The sequence below is a fragment of the Mytilus californianus genome, unplaced genomic scaffold (assembly GCF_021869535.1).
Source record: "Mytilus californianus isolate M0D057914Y unplaced genomic scaffold, xbMytCali1.0.p SCAF_4, whole genome shotgun sequence".
Lineage (NCBI taxonomy): Eukaryota > Metazoa > Mollusca > Bivalvia > Mytilida > Mytilidae > Mytilus > Mytilus californianus.
Window position 1 is genome coordinate 37,495,525 of NW_026262690.1, and position 25,773 is coordinate 37,521,297.

Below are 25,773 nucleotides of genomic sequence, written 5' to 3' on the forward strand. Positions count from 1 at the left end.
GGATGGTTCTATGTAAAGAAGAAAAGTGTACCCTTATTTCTGTCATTATACTTTGAACAATGGATGAAGTGATACCTATTACCAAAACTGCCATTGTAGATCATTCAAAATCACGGTAAATAAAAATTAAAAAAAATTGCATGTAATATTGTAAAAAGTTTTCAAGTTTTATTTTAATACATATTACTAGTCCCAGCATACATTGAAGTGCATTGATGTAACAATAACACAACGTAACCGTAGACACAAATATTATTGTGATATTCGTAATTAATCGGTTCCTTACCCAACCCTGCATTCCGGTATTTAGTCTCCAATGTAACAATAACTTTTTTATTATTGTTACATTTCAATGTAACCGTAGCCAGTTCCAATTTAATATGAAGCTCATAAAGTTACCCAATTCTGGACAGCAGCTCATCCCCCTCTACATATTTACAGGTTATTTTGAAAATATTATTCTGTTCAGTGTTTTTTTTTTTAAAGATTATTGACTTCAGCCCATTTTGCTTTGTAGAAGCCGCCGATAAGAGTTAGTATAATCATAGATATAATAGCCTCTAATAGAGATCAATAGAGTTGTATAATCTTTCAGAATCAGATAAATTCGCGGGAAAATATCAAGAGGCATGTAATAACACAGAGCTATGATAAAGTCAACTAGCACCCGAATAGAGTATTCTCTTCGGAGGATTCATAGCTAAGACACGATGGGAGACACTGAAAGGGGTATTTATAAGTGAATTTCTGCAGAAGTTTGGTTAAATTTGGAATCTGTTCGATTCTATGCGACATAGTTGAGAATGAGTGGATATAACTACGAAATCGTTGATTTTGAAGCACGAACAGGATTTTCCCATTTGATATAAAACTCTGATCGAATATGGAAATCACTTAAAATCCGTGTGTGTGTATACATCATGAAGGGCAAATATGTGTGTTAACCCCAGTTGTGTTGAAAAAAAAGCCAGAAACACTACTTTTATCACAGGCACTTGTCTTGGTTTTTATTACTTTTATACCTTGATATAAAGCTAAGTAGGTTAAACAAATCTGAGATAAGGGCCTGTGACTTGTACATATATGTGGATATTTAGTTTCTGTCTGGCCTGCGACAAAAGTCTTGCAGAGTGAGACATAGGTGTTGCTTTTCCTGCCTTTGCGGCATTGGCAGCGGTGTTAACAATTGTTAAGTTTTCTGTGTAAGTCAGTTTGATAGGAGCTGAGACTATAACATGTGTTATCTCAGATAGGAGCTACTTGTGATAAATGATTAAATCAATGATATTTTCTTTTAAGTTGCATTACTACAAGTACATATCAGTTTGATGACTATTTCGAGGCCCTGCCCCCTAGGTCATGGTCCAGTGACTGAATTAATTAGATATTTTCAATGTTAAGTTTTCTACTTAAGTCAGTCTGTTCGGAACTACTTGTGATAGAGCAATGATATTTTCTATAAAGTTCCATTGCTATCAGTACATATCAGTTTGAAGACTATTTCAAGGCCCTGCCCTAGTTCATGGTCTATTGACTTTCAATTTATTAGCAATTTTCAATGTTAAGTTTTCTGCTTAAGTCAGTTTTATAGGAACCACTTGTGATAGATCAATGATGCTTTCTAAAAGTTGCATTACTATCAGTACATATCAGTTTGAAGACTATTTAGAGGCCCAGCCCCCTAGGTCATTGTCCAGCGATTTAAATTGATTAGCAATGTTGCTGTCCATTAGATTGTCTTTTTTTTAATTTTCTTCCGTCAGGCAAGACAAATCTCTGTGTCAACAGTTTATTTTCAAATATTAAAATTGCAATGAAAGTTTTTGAAGAAATATTACATGACAGCTGTCATTAGTGGAGGAAGAACTGCTGAGCCTTTCAGAGCAGCTTTCACTGAGTTTGCTGGAGTTGTCATGTTTCTCAATATTAATCATGTTAAGTGGTCTTTTCATCATCTTCTTTTTACTGTAGTGCTGACACCTGATATACAATGTTATATCAAGGATTTGTATGGTAAGATCTTACTATACCCACATTTGGTTATATTAAGTCCCAGCAGAGTGTTGTCAGCTTTTTCTGCTTTATGCATGGTGATAATTAAATTGCACCCATTTTGACACAATATCAAAGTTCTTTTTAGAGAAATAATACAGTAGAGCAATATTTTCCTCCCAGAATTGCCAGATGAGGATTGAACACCCAAGCTGGTACCTTATCCACCACTCTATCATGTGTTATCATTATCGTTGCACAAACCTAAGACTTTTAAACATATAGATATATTTACATATAAAATTGTTTAGGTAGTTTTGTCCATATTTTTATATTTTAACCACAAGTACTTTATTACATGTAACATGGTTAAGTTTTAGCTAAAAGAATAAGATACTAACTATTTGTAGCTAGTGACAAAAGGTCCCATGATATGATTTGAATTTATTTGAATCCCATATTTTAGACTTAGCCATAAATTTCATGTAACTGTTTAATAAGATCTTTACCATTTTAGCTTTCAAAAATATGATTTAAGTGTAGAATTATGCTAAGGTTCAACAGTGACACTTACTGTAAATGTGAATTCATTATAATTCATGGGATACACATTTTCTTGGATTTCTTAGACATTGTTGGGTATAGGCAAACATTGATAATGTTCAATGGAATACAACAATTATCTATAGGCATGCAGACCTTGGCAAAACCATGAAATCAAATATCCACAAAAATGCAAGTTTTTCTTAATCCACGAAAACAAGTACCCAAGGAAATAAACAAATCCAAAGTATACAATTTATTTGGTAGTCTGCTTGTCTTGTGCATATTTATAACTTGGAATGCTTTATTCCTGTAATATTACTTTATAAAGTATTGAACTTTTTTTCAGTTTTTGAAATAAGATGTTCTGTACAGAATTATGCATGGGGAAAACATGGATCTTCAAGTGCTGTAGCACAACTTGCTGCATCAGCTGATAAAAATTTGAAAATTGATGAAAATAAACCATATGCAGAGGTAAACTATTTAGTTTGTTGACATGCAAAATTAATGTAGTTTTTATACCCGCACTCATTGAGTGGCTGGGATTCTGTATTTGGCTGAATTATTCTTTTTTTTTCCTGTCTGAATATCTGTTTTTGATTGTATTGTAATTTGTATGTGAGGGCCTCAGGGAAGATTAGTTTATTGTAACTAACTGAGTTTACCCTCTTTAAATAAAGAATTTATTATTATTATGTCCATTCATACTTTTAGTTTAACTTCCATTGATGCAATGAAGCAACTGCTTCACCAAATGTTTGACAATTTATACAATAGAGACGGGTATGAAGAGAGATTAAACAGACAACATGTATTCCAAAATAGAAGAAGATGGTTTCAAACATTGGACATAGTCCTCATGATTAAGTTAAAAACAGATTAAGAGTATTAGACAAACTTTGTTTCAGAAAATTTTTTTTTTTATGTAGAACCTAATATTTCCATTTTTTAATTCAAACAGTAATGGACAAATTATACTTAGTAATTAATATATAATTCAAACAAGAGGTGCCTCAATTTATATGAGGCAGAGTTCATAGTTCATCCAGTTATTATCTATCCATGCATCTTGGCACAACCCCTAAACTTATAAAGTTACAAGACAAGGACATTGCTGATCACCCAATCTGTACAAATATGTGTTTAGAGGTGATAATTATTCTGTCAGTCATTGTCCCCCGCGCAATGCGTTGCAGGGGACATAGAAATAAAGGGTGTCCCTCTGTCCGGTCTTGTTAGGGCTCTCACATGTACAATTGTTGCCAGATTTTTATGAAACTCATATTATAGGTTTATATCAGCAATGTCTTTGACGAGTTCGAAAATCAGTGCCGATCAATTATTTTTAAAAGAGTTATGCCCCTTGGAAACATTAATTATATGGAAAATTGCATTGTTAGCGCTCTCATGTTTACAATTCTTGCCAGAATTTTATGAAACTTATATCATAGGTTTATATCAGCAATGTCTTTAATGGGTTCAAAAATCAGTGCAGATCAATTAATTTTTAGAAGAGTTATGCCCTTGGAAATATTAATTATATGGAAAATTGCCTTATGAGCGCTCTAATTTGTACAATTCTTGCCAGATTTTTATGAAATTTATATTACAGGTTTATGTCATCAATGTCTTTGACAAATTCGAAAATCAGTGCGATCAATTATTTTTAAAAGAGTTATGCCCCTTGGAAATATTGATATATATGGAAAATTGCATTGTTAGCACTCTCATGTGTACAATTCTTGTCAGATTATTATGAAATTTATATTATAGGTTTAAATCATCAATGTCTTGGACAAGTTCGAAAATAAGTGCTGATCAATTATTTTTAAAAGAGTTATGCCCTTTGGAAATATCGATTATATGGAAAATTGCATTGTTGCCAGAATTTTATAAAAATTATATCATAGGTTTATATCAGCAATGTCTTTGACACTTTCGAAAATAAATGCTGTTCAAATATTTTTAACGAGCTATGCCCCTTGTGCAACGCAGTGGACATTTATTTTTTGTTTGATCAGGAACTGTCTTAATTTCAATACCAAGAATTAAATTTTTTAACCAGCATAGTTGCATTCAAGTTGGCCTTCCCCCTTGTGCAAGTAAAACCCATGCTTAAGGAGGTTGGCCTTTTGGCTGTGAAGAATGTAGAAATACACAGCCAGGTATGATAAAAAAAGTGATGTTCAAATTGATGCCTCTTGTAGGGGAAAATTTTTGTCACTCACTAACATGTCCTCCTTTTCCAGTTGCCATGGTTAATCTTGATCGACCAAACCTGCAGTTACTATCTATTGATTTATAACTTAATTGTTTTTGTCCTGAATGTGCAATATTTATTACTAGAAACAACTATCAGTCAATTAAACATGTATGAAATTAGACTTTTTGTATCTGTAAACAATGGTAAATGCTGAAAACTCTTTTCAACATTGGTTTCAGCCTTGAACCATCTACTCCCAATCCCCATTTCGGTTTTTGAATCCACACAAAGGCCTTGACTCTCAAATCAGGGTTTGACACTAATGCTAGCCCACTTACCCAAGGCTAGTACAAATTAGGAAGGGCTAGTAAAGTTTTCACCACACTAGTCCCACAAGGCTAGTACAAATTTTGTTTAAAACCAGAAATTTTACTTGTAAACAAATCCTGGTTTCACGTAAACATGGTAAAAGCTGATGAAAACCCACTTTTTTCTACTCGTACGATATTGTATACTCTCATGAAAAATCCTCAGGGTTTACCCATTCCCAAAATGAAAAATTTGTTATACACATCACACAGAATTTAGCTTCATTTATTTCAAAACTTTAAGGGAGGCATGCCCCCAGAACCTTACCAAGGGTCGTGTCAAATTCAAGTGCCTTGAAGGGCTAGTGATGTTGATGGAGGGCTAGTAGAATGAAAATTTAACTAGACCTAGGGCTAGTATGGGTTAATTAAGGAATTAAGTTAGTGTCAAACCCAGACTCAATCTTAAAATCATTTGCCTCTTGACACCAGAAATAAGGGTCAAGCTAGCCAACTGCTTCTTAAGTTTCATTTTTTTTTTTGATATTTGGTCTGAAACTTTAAAATGATGAGTTTCAATTAAAGTAATTTTATATCAAAAGCATTTTGTTCTCTCCATTTCTTTCCATAACTTTTTTGTACCATGATTGCTTTGTAGCATATAAAAGACCTTTTTGTATGCCATTTTGTACTGTATAGGCTATCTGCAAGAATGCAATATACAATATATGCTTCTTTCAAAGATAAAGACCACCCTTGTTTATGCAATTTTGAATCATATGTACAACCTATTTGAAGATTTGTATGTCATTTCCTACCAAAAAGACCATTTACTGTAAATACAGAAATTATTGTGATGTTTTTATTATCATATGAATTGCAATGGGATACATTTTTCAAAAATAAAACACAATAGGACAAATTATAAAAATCAGTTGGAAATGGCTTGACTATTGGGATTGGATTCTTTTGTAATTCACATAATGTGCAAACCTTGAAGATTTTAGAATTTTGTGCGAGTTGTGGTAAACAATGTTAAAGGTTAATGTAGTTTGTGAGGTAAAATTAAGAGAACTTTCAAATATAGCTACTGATATAAAAAAGAAGATGTGGTATGATTGCCAATGAGACAACTCTCCACAAGAGACCAAATGACACAGAAATTAACAACTATATGTCACCGTACAGCCTGCAACAATGAGCAAAGCCCATACCGCACAGTCAGCTATAAAAGGCCCCGAAATGACAATGTAAAACAATTCAAACGAGAAAACTAACGGCCTAATTTATGTACAAAAAATGAACGAAAAACAAACATGTAACACATAAACAAACGACAACCACTGAATTACAGGCTCCTGACTTGGGACAGGCACATACATACAGAATGTGGCGGGGTTAAACATGTTAGCGGGATCCCAACCCTTCCCCTAACCTGGGACAGTGGTGTAACAGTACAACATAAGAAGGAACTATAAAAATCAGTTGAAAGAGACTTAACTCATCAGATGGATAAAAATACAAATACTACAATTACAAGTGGACATGGCTGGGTACTTGTAATTTGAGATGAAACAACTCTATGATACCCTTTGTGGTCAGGAGATTGCATTTCAATATATAAAAACACTGAATATTGCCATTCATTTTGGGGGTATGTTATTAATTTGGGTTAGATATTGTAGTGAACAATATGTATGGTCATATATCATAACATACATATGATTCCCAATACATGCCCATGAGTTATAAGAATTTTGTGCATGGTACAACTCAGCAACATGATAAACACTTGATTGATATAAGTATTTAAAACATATATATTTTTCCTTTTCTTGTGAAGAAAGTACTGTAAATTCAGATATTATTGCGATTTTTGAAGATTGGACAAAAATGCGAGATTAATTATTGCGATTTTGGGAAAGTCTGCATACAGATATATGTATCAGAATGCAATATTCACCCAGTCATATTATTCACATTAATAAAACCTTACAATAATTTCTGAATTAACAGTAAATTTTGTCATAGTCATGGTGGTACTTAAAATATATTGCTAATAAAATACAATAACTTAATTCTTCACAGTTATGGATGGGAACCCATTCTAATGGACCTTCAGAGATATACAAAGATGGTCAGTGTAAAGGAAAGTTAAAAGATTGGATTAAACAGAATGTAGATTGTTTGGGTTCACAGGTCAGAGAGTACTTTAATGGCCGCCTTCCATTCTTATTCAAGGTGTTGTCTGTTAATAACTCCTTGTCTATACAGGCACATCCAAATAAGGTAAGCTGACCTTTATTTTAATGACCTTTATTTTAATGATAAATACTAATTTTATAAAATTATATGACAGCCTCCTATCATTTTTAAGATAGATGGTCTACTTTTGACAAAATAACCCTGATTAAATTTGGTAAAAACACCCAAAGTCAATGACCCTCCTGCAAATTCTGTACTTCTTAAGGTTATGTATTTATTTATTGAAAAATTAGCCAATTTAAAGGTTTCTGTAAATAAATATTGATGGTGTAAGTTCACACAGGTTCATCTACAAAAGTCATTTTGTATAATGATGTTGTTAGTTTACACAGGTTCGTTCAGAAAAGTCATTTTGTATAATGAGGTTGTTAATCTACACAGGTTCATTCAGAAAAGTTATGTTGTATATAAATGATGCTGTTGTTCTGCACAGGTTTATTCAAAAAAGTTATCTTGTATAATGGTGTTGTAAGTTCGCACAGGTTTGTTCAGAAAAGTCATCTTGTATAATGATGTTGTTAGTTCACACAGGTTCATTTAGAAGAGTCATCTTGTATAATGATGTTGTTAGTTCACACAGGTTCATTCAGAAGAGTCATTTTGTATAATGATGTTAGTTCACACAGGTTCATTTAGAAGAGTATCTTGTATAATGATGTTGTTAGTTCACACAGGTTCGTTCAGAAGAGTCATCTTGTATAATGATGTTGTTAGTTCACACAGGTTCATTTAGAAGAGTCATCTTGTATAATGATGTTGTTAGTTCACACAGGTTCATACAGAAGAGTCATTTTGTAAAATGATGTTGTTAGTTCACACAGGTTCATTTAGAAGAGTCATCTTGTATAATGATGTTGTTAGTTCACACAGGTTCATTTAGAAGAGTCATCCTGTATAATGATGTTGTAAGTTCACACAGGTTCGTTCAGAAGAGTTATCTTGTATAATGATGTTGTTAGTTCACACAGGTTCATTCAGAATAGTCATCTTGTATAATGATGTTGTTAGTTCACACAGGTATATTAAAAAGAGTCATCTTGTATAATGATGTTGTTAGTTCACACAGATTCGTTCAGAAGAGTCATCTTGTATAATGATATTGTTAGTTCGCATAGGTTCATTCAGAAAAGTCATCTTATATAATGATGTTATTAGTTCACACAGGTTCATTCAGAAGAGTCATCTTGTATAATGGTGTTGTAAGTTCACACAGGTTTGTTCAGAAAAGTCATCTTGTCTAATGATGTTGTTAGTTCACACAGGTTGTTCAGAAGAGTCATCTTGTAAAATTATGTTGTTAGTTCACACAGGTTCATTTAGAAGAGTCATCTTGTATAATGATGTTGTTAGTTCACACAGGTTCATTAAGAAGAGTCATCTTGTATAATGGTGTTGTAAGTTTGCACAGGTTTGTTCAGAAAAGTCATCTTGTATAATGATGTTGTTAGTTCACACAGGTTGTTCAGAAGAATCATCTTGTAAAATTATGTTGTAAGTTCACACAGGTTCATCTAAAAAAGTCATCTTGTATAGTGATGTTGTTAGTTTACACAGGTTCGTTCAGAAAAGTCATCTTGTATAATGATGTTGTTTGTTCACACAGGAATATTTAGAAGAGTCATCTTGTATAATGATGTTGTTAGTTCACACAGGTTCGTTCAGAAGAGTCATCTTGTATAATGATGTTGTTAGTTCACACAGGTTCATTTAGAAGAGTCATCTTGTATAATGATGTTGTAAGTTCACACAGGTTCGTTCAGAAGAGTCATCTTGTAAAATGATGTTGTTAGTTCACACAGGTTCATTTAGAAGAGTCATCTTGTATAATGATGTTAGTTCACACAGGTTCATTTAGAAGAGTCATCTTGTATAATGATGTTGTTAGTTCACACAGGTTCGTTCAAGTCATTTTGTATAATGATGTTGTTAGTTCACACAGGTTCATTTAGAAGAGTCATCTTGTATAATGATGTTGTTAGTTCACACAGGTTCATTTAGAAGAGTCATCTTGTATAATGATGTTGTAAGTTCACACAGGTTCGTTCAGAAGAGTCATCTTGTATAATGATGTTGTAAGTTCACACAGGTTCGTTCAGAAGAGTCATCTTGTATAATGATGTTGTTAGTTCACACAGGTTGGTTCAGAAGAGTCATTTTGTATAATGATGTTGTTAGTTCACACAGGTTCGTTCAGAAGAGTCATCTTGTATCATGATGTTGTTAGTTCACACAGGTTCATTTAAAAGAGTATCTTGTATAATGATGTTGTTAGTTCACACAGGTTCATTCAGAAGAGTCATCTTGTATAATGATGTTGTTAGTTCACACAGGTTCATTTAGAAGAGTCATCTTGTATAATGATGTTGTTAGTTCACACAGGTTCATTCAGAAAAGTCATTTTGTATAATGATGTTGTTTATCTATACAGGTTCATTCAGAAAAGCTACACAAAGAGAGACCAGACATCTACAAAGATCCAAATCATAAACCGGAAATGGCCATTGCTTTGACCCCATTTAAAGCCATGTGTGGATTTAGACCAATTCAAGAAGTGGCAGACTTTTTAACAAGTGAGCATCAATAAAGATTTTTAGGGTCATGTCTATCAGAGGAAATATTTTTAATTACCTATATGCTTTCACTTAGACATCTTTTATGAATTACAGTGCATCAAATTAATAAATGTTCTGTGTTGAACTAAATGGATTGAAATTTATATGGAATGTTACTGACTTCAAAACATAGGTCCAGTATGATTTTCAGAGTTGCAGTACTTTACAATCGCAATTTTCAGATCAAGATACATTTTACTGATATCTCTTCAATATAAGGCCCATATATATAGAAAAAAATCATTGAAATAAAATCATTAGTTATAAACTTCATTCAGAAAAGTTGTATTATAAGTTTTAAGCAGCACAAACATAGGAGAGTTTCTGCTGATTAAAAATGAATTTAACTGACGGAGCCCATACTGTATGTATATCATATAACCTTTTTATTGAAGTGGCAAACTTGCTAAACCTTTGCAATTGTGTAATCTAATTTGCAAAAGTAAATGATTGATGTAAGTAAGTATTCAAATAACAGTACATTATTCCTTAAGTTGTATTTATTGAACTGTCCTTTACAATCATGACAATTGCTATAATAACAGTAACATGTATTTGCAGAAATAGAACCATTTAGAACAGTAGTTGGTAGTAAGAATGCCATTAAGTTAATTACAGCAAGTAAAACTAATGACATGCCACTACACAGAGAAGCTATGAAGTACTGCTTTACAGGACTGATGCAACAAGAAACAGATGTCGTGCAGAGGGAATTAAAGAAGTTATTTATGCTTGTTGATCAATTCAGTAAGATAATCTTTCACATATTATTATTAAAAGCATAATTTAGTTCAGATTACCAAGAAGGTGTGAGGTGTTTTCTTGTTGAATCAGTTGTCCATAGAAACAAAGATTGACATAGTTTCAGATACTGGCACATAATATGGGATAGATCATTTTTGTGTCTTTTTGAAGTGAATTATTTTCAGATATATATCTTTTAATTGCTCCAACATACATCTTTCTACAATGAGACAACACTTATAACTGAAGCAAATTGAATGGCACAATATTTAATAATAATCAGTCCACATCAAAGCACATAGTAGGGATGAAAATAAGACTGTTTTATGGCAACATACAGGGACTAAACTTAACGCTGGTTCAGTCGACCAAGGCGACCAGATTTTCGGCTAGGCCTATATATTTTATCATCCTGATCGCCCAGCTGGTGACTGTAAAATATTTTGCAGTGAATCCCATTTCTACCCTCTCCCCCGCAAAATAAACAAAAACTGTTTCCAAATGGAAACCTGCTTGTCTAATCAAAGCGGGAAAATTAAAGAGAGAATTTCAGAAAACCAGTAAGTTCATTTTAATAACCCAAACCTGGTCGGACAACTATGTTTTCAATACGAAGTCACGATTTGACATATACCTCCTTCTCTAAGCATGTGTTCTTATCCCTCTTTTAAATCTTCTACGATTATTTCATTATTGTTTAGTGTTTTCTTCTAAACTGTTCAATCAGCATTGCTAAAGGGATGCATTCCAGTTGTTCAGGGAGTCATTACAAGCCCGTATTAGACAATAACTTGTCCACGAATCGCTATTTACAAAATCTTCAATGAAAAAACGAAACACTAAATCTTGTAAATATCAAAATATCTAGTTTGATATCCAATCTTCAATAAAAAGGTATTTGAATACTATTTTTGATCAACACTATTAGAAGATGGCTTGGATTTGAAATAGCATTTTATGATTCATAAAAACAGCCATATTGTCAAAAGGTCAACATGTCAACAAGAAGTTGAAATTGAAGGGAGACAATTTTGGTAGGAAATGTACTAAATCAGTATTGTCAAATCTTATGATATATTTCTGGTGGCTATAATTCAAATATTATAAAGTTATCACACAAAATCTTTACCAGACTCTAAAGCTACATGTAGGATTACCTAATAAGGCTTTATTAGTATATGAAAAGTACATTTCAGTTTTATTTTATTAGTATAACAAAGATCTTCCATCAGCACTAAAGTCCACAAAAGTTAAAAAATATATTAGTCTTCTCGAAAGTTTGAAATTTGTGACTGACATCAGGTCAGGTAATAAAAATTTTTCCTAACCAAAATATAATTTACCTGGCAGATATGAAGATCACATATAAAACTTGAAAACATTTGTCTGACATTTCGTATTGGCAATATACTTGTCTGACTGAACCTTAATTTGTCTGCCATGTCAGGTCGTCAAGGCATATTTCGGAACCTTTGAGACAATAACTAACAGGGTACTTTACTTTGGATAGGCACATGACTTTGTAGCAGGGTTTCACTGTTTTTTGGGTAAAGATTGCATCCATTTAATCAAAACCCTTATATGGCTTGTTTATTAGTTATAAATTCCTATATTTTGTCACTACTGTTGATATACACAAAACATAGTGCATTGAGCACAGCATTCTATACATTCTACCTATGAGCATGATTCATCAATCAAATATATGCTCAGATATTTAAGTTACAAAATAATGTGTATAACGACACACTTGTCAAGAAAATTACATAATTTGTGCATGGTGCATGAATCTAGTATCTGTTCTAAAAATATCAATAATTTCTTAAAAATAAAAGTTATCTTCCTTTATACATAATTGTAGTTGAATCTACTATTATATCTCCAATTCATATTATTGCCTTCCAATGCATAATAAAATGCAATGCTTAATTTTTAGTTTTATCTGCAAAATGAATACAATCTTTACACTCCAGTGCTCACAAGCACTTTGATATTTAGATCTCAAACTTCCCTCTTTGGAAGGAAATTAAATCCTTCTTCTCTGTTCAATATTTTTGGGAAAGATGATTGAGAATTTTCAATTATGCAAGGTTTTTATACCCCCGTCGTAGCGGAGGGGGCATTAAGTTTTACCCTTGTCCTTCTGTACGTACTTCCGTCCCTACGTCCGTCCGTACGTCCCAAAGTTGGTTTCCGTTCTCTAACTTTAGTTTGCCAAATGTTATGAAACTTATACACAATGCTTATTACCACAAAACACAGATCAAGTTTGAATTATGGTGGTGTCACTTTAACCGGTCTAGAGTTATGCCCCTTTACAAATGAAAAAAATGCTGAATTTTTCCTTTCTGTTCTCTAACTTTAGTTTGCCTCAACCAAATACTATGAAACTTACACACAATGCTTATTACCACAAAATACAGATCAAGCTTGAATTTTGGTGGTGTCACTTTAACCATTCTAGAGTTATGCCCCTTTACAAAGGGAAAAATTGCTGAATTTTTGTTTCCGTTCTCTCACTTTAGTTTGCCTCAACCAAATACTATGAAACTTATACACTGCTTATTATCACAAAATACAGATCAAGTTTGAATTATAGTGGTGTCACTTTAACCGTTCTAGAGTTATGCCCCTTTACAAGTGGAAAATTGCTGAATTTTTCGTTTCCGTTCTCTTACCTAAGTTTGCCTCAACCAAATTTTATGAAATTTATACACAATACTTATTACCACATAAATCAGATCAAGTACAAATTTGGGTAGGGTCACTTTTTTCCGTTCTGTTTATAATTTTATATGATATGCAAGTGGGGGCATCATCTGTGTCCCATGGACACATTCCACATTTATTTTTTAATTTCTTGGTTTAAGTACCTACAGACTTGATTTTTCCAATTTACAGAAGCAAAATTTAATTGATTCATTTGTAGATACAGAGGGCAAGGATGCCAGTATTTTGATACCAGAAATGTTACAGAAACTAAACACAGAATTTCCTGGAGATGTTGGTAATTTTGCTATTTACTTCCTCAACATTATAACTCTGAAGCCAGGAGAAGCCATCTTTCTGGAGGCTGACTATCCTCATGCTTATTTATCAGGAGGTAAGGATATGTATAACATTGACTAGTTATTTTTAACTTTTAATTTGAACAGATTGTTTTTGAAGTAATTTAAAAACATGATAAATCTTACAAGTAAATTGGAAGTAGAGTCCTTATCCTCCATGATTCTAACAGGAATATTTGATTTAGTAATTTGGTACCAAGTGAAATTTTTTTGAAATAGAATGAAGACCCACTTATTCAGATTTATCTTTTTTTGTATGTCACTCCATATTTTGTATACTGATACCTTATTGTTTTAAGATTCTATTTGACAGGTGTCTTTGACCTCATTTTCACAGATTACAATGAAATAAATCTGAAAGTGAAATAAATAGGCCATCATATTTTCAGTAAACTGATGTTTCACAACGGTCCATGTTAGTGTTTGGCTTGCCCTTAAAAAGTAATATTTAAATGGTTGATGGAATCCAAAATAATTTTTAATTATGCAGAAATATATAATACTGTGGAATCATTATTATTTGTTGGATACCAATTTTCGTGGATTTTGTGGATACAGATGAATCAGGAAATTAAGTGTTCAATGAATTACAAATTTTCTATAATGCCGATTTTCTATTTCCTATTGTGAAGTCATGAAAAAAGGTGACCATGCCTGATGAAGTAACATAAAAAGAACACATTTTTTTGCAGATCATTAGGGAAAAAAAGGATTAATTGTGTCTGCATATCGTCTAAAAGTCATTAGAGAAACATATTCTATTACCAAATCTCGTGCAATACTATATTTCTACGCTCGACAATTGAATTTTAAGTATAGTTAACCCTTGTTGTCTCGAAATTTAGGATGAGTCGAAGTTCTCTCGCGGTCCCAAACTTTGTTCCATATAAATGTATGTATTTCGACTCCCGATGAGTCGAAATTTCGGCTGACTCGATCTAAATTTATGGTCCCAAGGTTATCAAAAGCATTCAAAATTCATTATTTATCTCGAACTAATACACAAATGTCAAAACATGACCTCAGGGATTTAAATGGATTGAAGAGTTAATCTGACAATACATGTGTAATTAGATTTCCGGTCACTGACCATTGTATTGATTTATGACATTCTTTTTTCACGAGTGTTTACATAAGATTATCTTTGATCACCATGATAAATAATTAGTGATAAATTGTTATAGTTTATGAAAAATTATTTAAAATGTTAAAAAAAACAATTAACCCTTAATATAAACTAATGAGCTTGGTTGTGTATAAAGTAGGAATTTAGAAGATTTCCGTTGGTGATCAACTCAAAACTACTCAATCGGCGTCTTTAATCTTTTTGTATTTTCTCTTGCAGAAAAATGAAAAGAAATCTAAATTTTCTAAAATCACTTGTATACGAGAATGAACAATTTTGTCAACTTTAAATAACGCCAAGATTGGTTGGAAATTACTCTCTCAGCTAAAAACCACAGGAAAAAATTGTAACTGTGCAAAGAAATGAATAAAAGACAAAAGCTGACTTTGAGATAATGAGAGTCGACTGTTTTTAAAATGCTTGGCCAACCTTACCTTTTAAATTTAAAAATTTAACTGTCTCGAGTGGTGAAATATTATTTCATCCTCGATGCAGTGCTAGAATCTATATTTACCTACAAAATCGATTCTGTCAACCTGTCACCATAAGCTTTTCCGAATTATATTTGGGGGTATAGGGTTGTGTAAGCTTGCTCATTGAAGGTTCTTTAATTAACAATTGTTTTATTTTTATTCACAGATTGTATGGAATGTATGGCATGTTCTGATAATGTAGTTAGAGCAGGACTTACACCAAAGTTTAGAGATGTTCATACACTGTGTGAAATGTTAGATTATACAGGCCGTCCAATTTCGAGAACAAAACTAAAACCATCAAAAATAGATAATTCCCAATCAGGAATAGAGGAGATCTACTTTACACCACCTATATATGATTTTGCAGTCAATGTTATAGAGGTAATTTCCTATTATCTGGAAGTATATTAAAATGGTGTTAAATTTGTATCCAAAGAAAAAAGAAGAAAATAAGAATCATGCCAATGAATTTGTAACCGGTGGGGGACTATGTGTTGCCATGCAATACTCACAGAATGCTTGTTTTTTGGATTTTCTTGCCATTGTTTCAAAAATTTAGGAGCTAGTTTAAAAGTGCAAATTGAAAAAAATGATCAGCATTACAGGATGATTTCACTCTGAAAATTGAAGAAAAATCTGTTGTGGAGTAATTGCCCCTGAAACATTTATTTGTTCCAATTTTTAGCAGTTGTTGCTTGTTATCATGAAAACAATAGGTGCTAGGTTAAAAGTAAATTGCTAAAAGGTTCATTACAACAAGATGAATCTACCCTGAAAATTAGAGAAAGTCTGGCAACCTATTTTGGAGTAATTGCCCCTGAAATGTTGAATTTTACTAAAAAAAAATCAGTTTTGGTTGTTATTGAAAAACCTATAGCAGCTAGGTTGAACATGTAAATTCCAAAAATGGTCAGCAACTCAAAGAGTTAATTTTAGTATGTGCATATAAAGTCCTAATTAGAAAACTGGCAATTTGTTCACCAAGAGAGCAATACAGTTACAGGTGTGCCTTTTATTTACTTTGGATTGTACTGAGGTTATTTCTTTTTTAATTATAAAGTGCCTCGAGGATGCAGACTACAACTGTAATGCATGCTACTATCAACAACTGTACTGACTATCAAGCAATAGAACACTTTTCTCCAAAGAATTCATTTTAACCATTCAAAAATATACTAATTATTTTTATGAACTACACATGGATGGACATCGAAATAAATTTTAGCTTATTCATGCTTCTGAAATATCAGTTGAGAATTTTTTTTTCAACAGAAAATACACTGTTAAACGCAGATAAAAGTTTTTAGCAAACACATGAAATACATGTACTGACTATTTTTCATGTTATTTTTTTTTTTGTACCATTTTACGTTTCATGACCACTAAGTCATAGTTCTCACTAGCAGGGTAATTCCAGCCAATAACACCATATGGTGCTTTTAACTTGTTTATGTTGCAATCAATTAAAGTGCTTTGTTTAATGATTTCATATCATTATGACTGCTACCCTTTAATTTAAACAATACTTCAAGAACAAAAAATAACAAAATATTCAGAACAATTAATAAATAATGAAATATTTCTGGTTTTTGAATGTTCCAAAACTTTGTTCATGTTATGCACCAAAAGAAATATAAACATTTTTTCCCAATAGTGCAGTGCACTTAAAGCACTAGTGAAATAATGAAATTGATATCATCAACATACCTGTCAAAGCCTATTTGACAAATAGGAATTTCTCAAATTTCTAGAATTTGATTTTTTGCACCTGGCTTCAATAGGCCAAGCTTAAAATACAAATTATCTCCAATCTAAGGCAAAATAAACAAAACATTCTTTTTAAGACTTCATTTCTGTGTAAAGATCTCATAATTCAAAAATTACTTGAAAAGTTCTTGTCTTTGACCCTTAGCAGTATGTCATAGATATACTTCCAGCATCAAACAATACACCAGACATTCATAAGCTTTATATATGTATACTTGAAAATGAAATAAAATTTAACAAAAAGTAGATTAATAGGTTAGACATCTGATTATTTTGTTTCAAAATGGTGGCCTCCCTGAGTTACAGACTGGTAAACCATGGAATTTACCCCCTCAAAATATATGATGTTGTCCAATAAAAATCGTGATTAGAATGATGGATTGTCTTCATTGAAACAATCCTCAGTAATGTAAATTGACAGTATTCATTTGCAAGTCAGAAATAATTCTTATTTAGGGGTAGCACTATCAGAATTCTAACTATTTTTTCAGTAAAACTTTTATAGTTTGCTATGCGATATGGGTTTGTGCTCATTGATGAAGGCTATACGGTGACCCATATTTGCTTACTTTTATGTAATTTGGACTTGGGAGAGTTGTCTCATTAACAATCATACCACATCTTCTTATTTTTATACTAACAATACAAATAATGAAATTGATCCCCATCAAGATTGTTAGAGTTGTGACCCCTTGGTATTTTTTCTGGAAAAGCCCTGATGCAAATAAAGTAGGAACTAGTATTGCACTGTTCCTTGTTTTATCTACCCGGTATGCATGGCATATATAGTATTTAAGTAGAATTACCCTAAAATTTATACAAATGCATAGTACTTCACACCAAAAAAAGTAAGTGTTTATATATCCATTGAAATGTCTTGTAGAAAGTGATTTATTTATTAGTTGTAATTGGCTTTGACCTAGCTTTCAGTAACTGAGTACTTTTATTTTGATGTTTTGTGTCTATTGTTTTTATGTTAGGTGTTTTTGTACCAATCTAATGAGTTAAGCTATTAACAACTGATTTTTAGCTATTTACAACTGACCAAAAGGGCCAAGTGAGCTTTTCTCATCACCTGTCGTTGTCCTTTAACTTTTACAAAAATCTTCTCCTCTGAAACTACTGGGCCAAATTAAACCAAACTTGGCCTAAATCATGCTTAGGGTATTTAGTTCAAAATTTTATCAGATGACCCTGCCCATCAACCAAGATGGCCACCATTGCTCAAAATAGAACACGGGGGGGGGGGGGGGGGGGAGGGGGTAAAATGCAGTTTGGCTTATATCTCTGAAACTAAAGCGTATACCGGTAGAGCAAATCTGACATGGGGTAAAAATGTTCATCAGGTCAAGATCTATCTGCCCCAAAATTTTTAGATGTACCAGGTTGCTGCCCCTGAATTCATGGAATTGGTTATCATGGTTATTTTAAGGAAATTTTGCAGTTTTTGGTTATTATCTTATTTATTATTATAGATAGAGATAAACTGTAAACAGCAATAATGTTCAGCAAAGTACAACCTACAAACAAGTTAATATGACCAAAATTGTCAATTGACCCCTTAAGGAGTTATTGCCCTTTATAGTCAATTTTTGTAAATTTTTGTAATCTTTTACAAAAGTCTTCTTCACTCAATCTACTGGGCCAAATAGAATTAAACTTAGCCACAATTTTCAATAGGGCATCTTGTTTGAAAAATGTATCCGATAACCCTGTCATCCCACCAACATGGCCGCCATGGCTAAAAATAGAACATAGGGGTTTACTATAGAAGTCGAAGGGAAAATTAAAAAAAAACAATTTCAAATGGTCACAACTTGAAAATTAATTTAAATAATGATAAGGGGTCTTCAGTAACTATTGTTAAACCAAACTTGGCCTCAAGCATTATTAGGGTATCTTATACTATTAATTATGATTTTAACCTTATTTTACATGATTTCCCAAACAACAGTCGATACAGGTGAGCGACACAGGCTCTTGAGAGCCTCTAGTTACAGTTTGTTCTTATGTTGTTCTGTTACACCACTTTGTCAGGTTAGGGGAGAATTGCTAAAAAACTATAATTGCTTATATCCACGTCATTTGGACTAGTTGGATAGTTGTTTCATTGGGAAGTAATACCACATCTCCTTATCTTTATCTATATATACAAAATGGACAAATGTTGTGTTCAAAGTCATTTCTTTAAGTGAGGTCAAAAAGTTTTCCATAAAAAAAGATACTAATTTCATAGACTCAATTATTGAAAATTATAATTATCATTTATCCCCATATTCAACTATGATGGTGGTCCAATTGAGAACTTTTGAATGCCTTGAAGGATATATATGCGATGCTTGATATCATTGTTGCACACCACCAGAAGTTTGTTGAGAATTTGTTTGAAATATCTGTTTTTTTGGAGAAGGTCAATAAATTGTATATGAATATGAGTACAGGCTGGTATCATTTTGTGAGCTTGCTCTACTTCAGTTTTCAGTGATCTAATTTTACAGCATTTTGTTATTGTAGGTATCAAGTGGATGTACTAAAGCAACTCTGCAACCTTTAGACAGTGCTAGTATTGTAATGGTACAGAGCGGTGAAGGCATTGCCACTAATTCTACATTAAGCGCACCTCTAGGTGTTCGGGCAGGATCTACTCTGTTTATATCTGCTAATGAGACAGTTAATCTAGATATTCATTCACAAGGAATGTTGATATTCAGAGCATTGGCTGGTCTTTGACCAATATTTCAGGGAGTTTTAACAATAGAGGGCTTTATATGATTATTTTGGGCTTATTTTTTTTCTAAGTTTTGTTAGTTTTGATAAATGCATAGGTGTCGGCTTTCCAGATTTCAGTGAGAATCTCACATATATTTTTTTGAAGAAAAATTCATGATGAGTCTCCTGAGAAAATGACAGATTGTTTATGAATAACTGTTAGGTTACTTACTATACAGTGCCTAAGCTACCTGATATGTTGCTTCAGTTTGAAGAATAGGAATTTGTTAATGATTTGAATAATGTATCATGAAAAATTAAGGTTAAAATTTGATAATTAAATTGCAAAAAGTTAGATAATATATGGAAAACAATTCAAAATAGATTCAACCAAAAATCTCATAAAAATGTTTTTGAAGATATGGAAAGTTGACACTTGATTTGAATATATCCATTCTTTTTAGTTACAAACTGTACCTCAGTCTTATATGTTTACATAATAGGATTGATTGCATTTATAATTGTTATATTGTGTGATGTAATGTCCAAACACCTATAGTTATTTTATTCATGCTGAAGCCAATTTCATTCCATAGAAAACTACATTTTCATGTTTATAAAAATAAGAAGATGTGGTATGATTGCCAATGAGACAACTCTCCACAAGAGACCAAATGACACAGAAATAATAACTATAGGTCACCATTTGTACGTTTTCATTGGAATCTTTGAATCATTTGATTATCTCATCACTGCTTTGCCCAGGTTTTGCAATTGCTTGTCAAATTCACTCATTTGAATAATTTTTATGACTGAAAATTCTGTGTCAGTGGGGGGAATATTTTTAAGCAGCAAACAGGTTGGTAGCAATCACTGAATTGGGATATAAAAATCTGTTTTGGGAATAATATCCCAAATGGAACATAAAGATACCGTCCAATTTCTTTATTTTCATTTTGGGTCAAGTATTACAATATGTGTTTGTTCAGACCAGTACTAGCAATTTTTGGTTAATGATTTTTCCATATCTGAAGAAGTGTTTATGAATTGATCCCTATGTAAATCTTTATTTTTTCTAAGGGATCAATCTAAAAAACCAATCCGCTATTCGGAAAAATTGCTAATAAAAAAGTTATTTAATTATATCTTGCCGTATTTTCCACTGTTATACTATAAAACTGAAAAATTAATTTAAAAAACCCTTTTGGGAGTTGGATATAACATCCCATTTGGGTGCTTGACCCTACGCTTGCTAAACTGGCAATCATGTTGATGCAACAATCTTAAATATATATATTTAATATCTATTTAACTAATTTTTTTTTTAATTGAACAGCCACACCACAAACTGTTAGAAGTTAGAATATTAATCATGTTTTACACTTCTCGTACCTCCTTCTACTCATTCTGGAACCTGTGATGGTTATTTTTTTCATAGCTTCTGACTGGACAGCATAGTTATTTGGTACCAATTAGCACTAATGGGAAGCTAGGTGTCTTTATGTCTTTCAAACTTGAAGGACCATGGAAAAAATCTGTGATCCTCCCTTAATTTGTCGTTTTGTGTAATTCCTTATGAGCTGTGAATTCGGTCTTCCAACAGCCAGAGAACAGATAACTGAAAATCTTGATTTATATACACACACTATCAATCTAAAAACAGTAATTGACTTTTTCTCTACTATCTACAAACATTTTGGTAATGTAAACAACAAAAAGATACACACAGTTACTTTATTTTCATGCTTAGTATTGAAAAAAAGATGTGTGAAACATGCAACATTTTACCTGGGCAGAACACTGTCATTTATATGAATTACATGTCCTATTGACTAAAATTAAAACTGTTTGTATGGATTGTTTGGACATTTACAGGATTGTATAATGTATTTTCTGCTTAATTTCAAATTTTTGTCAGGTTGTCCATTATTCATTCAATATCTTGTCATTTGAGATTTGTTTATATTAAAGATTGCCACATCCATGTAACTAAGTAATATTGGCAGCTTTGGTGCATGTTATATATTTTTTTTAAAATCTATATGTAAAATATTTGATGAACTTGATATATGATTATCTCAGAATAAATCTTGAATTTTGAGTTTATATGAGATAAGTTTGGAAAATATTCTTTATCAGTATAATTAATTTGAAAGACAATGACTAAGTTTTATTTTTTTTTGTCATAAAATTAAGATGTATTCATATATGTACATATATTTGATAAGAATATTGCAAAAGGTTTGAAATATAAATATTTTTAAACTGTTAAAAACCTTATTTTATGAGCTCCACCGTTGAACATTTTTATGTGGTGATCTCTGTTGTGGTTAACATACTATTGACTTACTTCAACAACATGAATACTAAAATGTCATCCTAAATAAGATTTGTCCTCACCTGTTAGCCTTTCTTGCAGATAATGAGCTGATATGTGGTGTATTATTGTATAATGAATAGCTGCACATTTGTCCTAGGAGTTTAATTTTGGTTTACCATGGAACCTTACATTGGGATGGAGTTTTATAATGTGTTGTTCCAGTCGCTTCTTTGTAAAATAAAGTCTGAAATTTGATTTTCTTTTAAACATGACAACTTGAAAAACTGATATTTAAAAAAGTCTATAAGAATTGTTATCAGTAAATCAGCTAACCTCTGTCTCTAAGCTCAGTAGATTTGGTCATACTTTTCATTGAAAATATAATATCTTCTGATCCTAAACTTTTCCTATAAGAAAGATAAAATCACATGGAATGCTTAAACTTTAACAGTATGTAAAATAATCTATAGTTTTATTCAAACTATGCATTAAGTGTTGTAAATCCCAAGTCAAATTATCTGGGGAATATTATATGGTCATTAATCAAATAGGATTACATTGATTGCAATTTCTTTACTTCAGATTGAAATAAAAGTAAAATTCTACCTACAAATCTTGGATATTTTTGATGATCAGAAAATTCTGAAATTAAATTCTGATTTCGTTTGAAACTTGTAAAAGTAAACTTTGTGTGACCCTTTGTTAAACTCTAGATGTTTTTGTTATTTGTGTTATTGAGTTACTGTCTTTTGTGGACCATCTTTGTCTTTTTGTTGCTAATTTGAGGAAGACTGGAACTAGTGTTCCAATTCTTTCCTAAGGCATAATCATCATTGAATAGAATGTGAACCAGGTTAGCCACCAAATTTATACACGCTGAAAAGTAGCTCTCATGTCTATATAAATATGCACAAATGAATAGAAAAACAATTTATTAAGCAGTTTACTCAGGTATGAATGTCATCAGTTTTATCAATTTGCTGACTAGTTTGAACTTTTTTTTTATTAAGTAATAGTACTGATACATTACCAATAAGATTGACAACTATCTTGGTCAAAGGAACAATAATCCACTACGGTCTATTATCTTGAAAATCTGTATATATATTGAGAAAATCTGACGAGGCAAAAATCTTGAAAACTATAATAGCAGTTACAAAATCAGTGCCATAATTGTAAGCTATTAATCCATAATTTAGGTTACAATTACAGATGAATTGCTCGAAACAATAAGGAAAACTTTAAACAAAAGAAACTGGAAACTTTTTTTTTAAAGGAAACTTTATTCTGTAATTTCTTCTGTTTCAAAACATGTATTGCTCAGACTTAAAACTATGAATTTATGGATACAAATATTAAAATTGCAATTTTAAAGAAATAGTTATTAGAATTTAGTGATGCACTGACTTTGATACAGGTTTAGCACATTTAACTACTGAAAAAAATAATTATCTTTCAGAAGATCTATAATAGTGCTATACTAAAGCAAATTTTGTCAACTACCAATTTTTGACTAAAATATGAATGAAATTATGCAACACGTTATCAAATATTTCCACCAGTGATGTCGATCACTTTTGATTGTTTAAACCATGGTAATGTCTGTTTTTGTCTTCATATAGTTATGTTCTACTGTGTAAGGGATTTTCAGATTTGCTGGGCAGACATTTTTTGTTTGATAATATTTAGAACTTTTATGATACCAACTGAGCATGGAATTTTTTGTAGCATATTACTCAGCTTTTGTATTAAGGAATGATTTAATATTTTATCTTTAACTTTATGATAATGATTTGTACCATGTACCCTATTTTAATATCAGCTGGGAAGCCCATGTCTGTTTGAGAATTCTTTTGATTTTTATTATACCTACTAAAGAATTGAATGTTTCCTCAAATGGATGCATACTTTGTATGACATCACCTGTAACTTCTTGTTTCCTTCACCTTCAAATAGTCATGTATTGCATTTTATCGAATGTTGTACATCTTATTTTTTTGAAAAGAACACCCATAACTGGTTTTGTTCCAGATCAAGGTCGAATTTAACAGATACTGGTAAATAAATTGATATTTGTTTTGAAATATTTCACATCTTGATTTGCAAAATAGAATCAATTAAATGTTAAAATGTTGTCTTATTATTATTATATCCATCTCTAGGCATAGAGTTTATATTGCATTTACCTTGTCCATTCGAATATCTGTCCCACTCTCCTCAGCTTCTACTTCATATTTGGTCAGCAACTTGAGATTGATGAGATATAATGTTTAAATACCTGTTAGACACCTTCTTCCTGTTTGCCAATACTCCACTGCAACTGTGCATAATGATTTTTTACACAGCATCACAAGCTCAACATTGATGATTTGTTACATTTGAGTGCTTTTCGGATCTGACAACTACTCTTTGTTTTCTGATATTTTAAATTAAGAGTAGGGGTATGCTAAGAATGAAAATGTGTGTACTTGTTTTATTTATCTCAACTGGTCCAAAGTTCCATTGTGAGTTTACTCATCAATTGACATCTACTATCTGTTGGTCGTCCATCTTTTAAAATATACTTGGAGAAAATATTGTCTCCATCCGGTCTTTGGAAAATTGAAATTAAGTGAAATGACTTTTTTCACCACATTTGTCAGATTTGGAATGAGAATTTTTTAAATGCCCTGATTGCATTGGGAAAAATGATGGGAAAGGCAATTTTTTGTTTCAATTGCATTAATCCTTGCAGATATATTGCACTGCTTATTTGTTTTTGGAAATAAAATTGCTAATCACAAATCTCACAAAGTCAGTCCAACTGACGCATTTTGAATTAATTAAACCCTTTGAATAAGACGCACAATTTAATGAAATTTACAGCTTATTGCTCTGCTTTTGTCTGTTTTTGTTGTATATCCTAAAAATGGAGACATTGCTGTTATATTTCTTATGTTTATTATTGTCAACATGAAATGATTAGTTTTCTGATCAATATAAAAAAGAAGATGTGGTATGATTGCCAATGAGAAAACTCTCCACAAGAGACCAAATGACACAGAAATTAACAACAATAGGTCACCGTACGGCCTTCAACAATGAGCAAAGCCCATACCGCACAGTCAGCTATAAAAGGCCCTGAAATGACAATGTAAAACAATTCGAACGAGAAAACTAACAGCCTAATTTATGTAGCAAGTCCATTTCAGATTTAAATCTGTATTAGTGCCCTTGACTAACATTAAGGTATGCTTAAAACATTAAGTTCGGGGTGTTGATTATAATAAACCACTGTGGCGTAAGGCATGATATGCCATTGGTTACTAATATTTTCGTAAAATAATTACTTGTGAAATTTTTGACAGTTTATATGAGATTGCATTAAATTTCATACATTTATACAATATGTATTACAGTATATACAACATGACCCCTCTTTAGCCAAGCTTCCCTTCCCTCTAAAAAAAACATTAAAATCAAACAAAACAAAACAAAAAAAGAACAGAGTTTTTTTTTCAAAAACAAAGTCATACTGTGACCAAGTGAGCTTTTCTCATCAGTTTTCGTCCATCATCTGTCTGTGTTAACTTTTACAAATATATTTTCCTCTGAAACTACTTGTCCACATTTAACCGAACTTGGTGACAATCATCAT

General features: G+C 31.9%; 2 protein-coding genes across 3 annotated transcripts in view; one reads left to right on the forward strand and one right to left on the reverse strand.

The window, feature by feature from the left end:
- The window catches only part of LOC127698259 (disks large homolog 1-like), a 428,947-nt gene that overhangs the window by 191,914 nt on the left and 211,260 nt on the right, over positions 1 to 25,773 (reverse strand). The gene's annotated exons all lie outside the window — the stretch shown is intronic.
- Positions 686 to 24,269, forward strand: LOC127698278 (mannose-6-phosphate isomerase-like). The gene is made up of 8 exons (XM_052201669.1): positions 686 to 729; positions 2,885 to 3,012; positions 7,138 to 7,338; positions 9,743 to 9,884; positions 10,488 to 10,673; positions 13,600 to 13,773; positions 15,504 to 15,721; positions 19,622 to 24,269. Exons 1-8 carry the CDS (start codon positions 711 to 713, stop codon positions 19,835 to 19,837), a joined length of 1,284 nt encoding a protein of 427 aa, XP_052057629.1. The 5' UTR covers positions 686 to 710; the 3' UTR covers positions 19,838 to 24,269.

Bases quoted from the DNA above. Each gene is read 5' to 3' on its own strand.
- LOC127698278 (XM_052201669.1), top strand. The intron at 9,885-10,487 runs GTGAGCATCAAT...ATGTATTTGCAG, and splicing joins AGTGGCAGACTTTTTAACAA to AAATAGAACCATTTAGAACA. The intron at 13,774-15,503 runs GTAAGGATATGT...TTTTATTCACAG, and splicing joins TCATGCTTATTTATCAGGAG to ATTGTATGGAATGTATGGCA.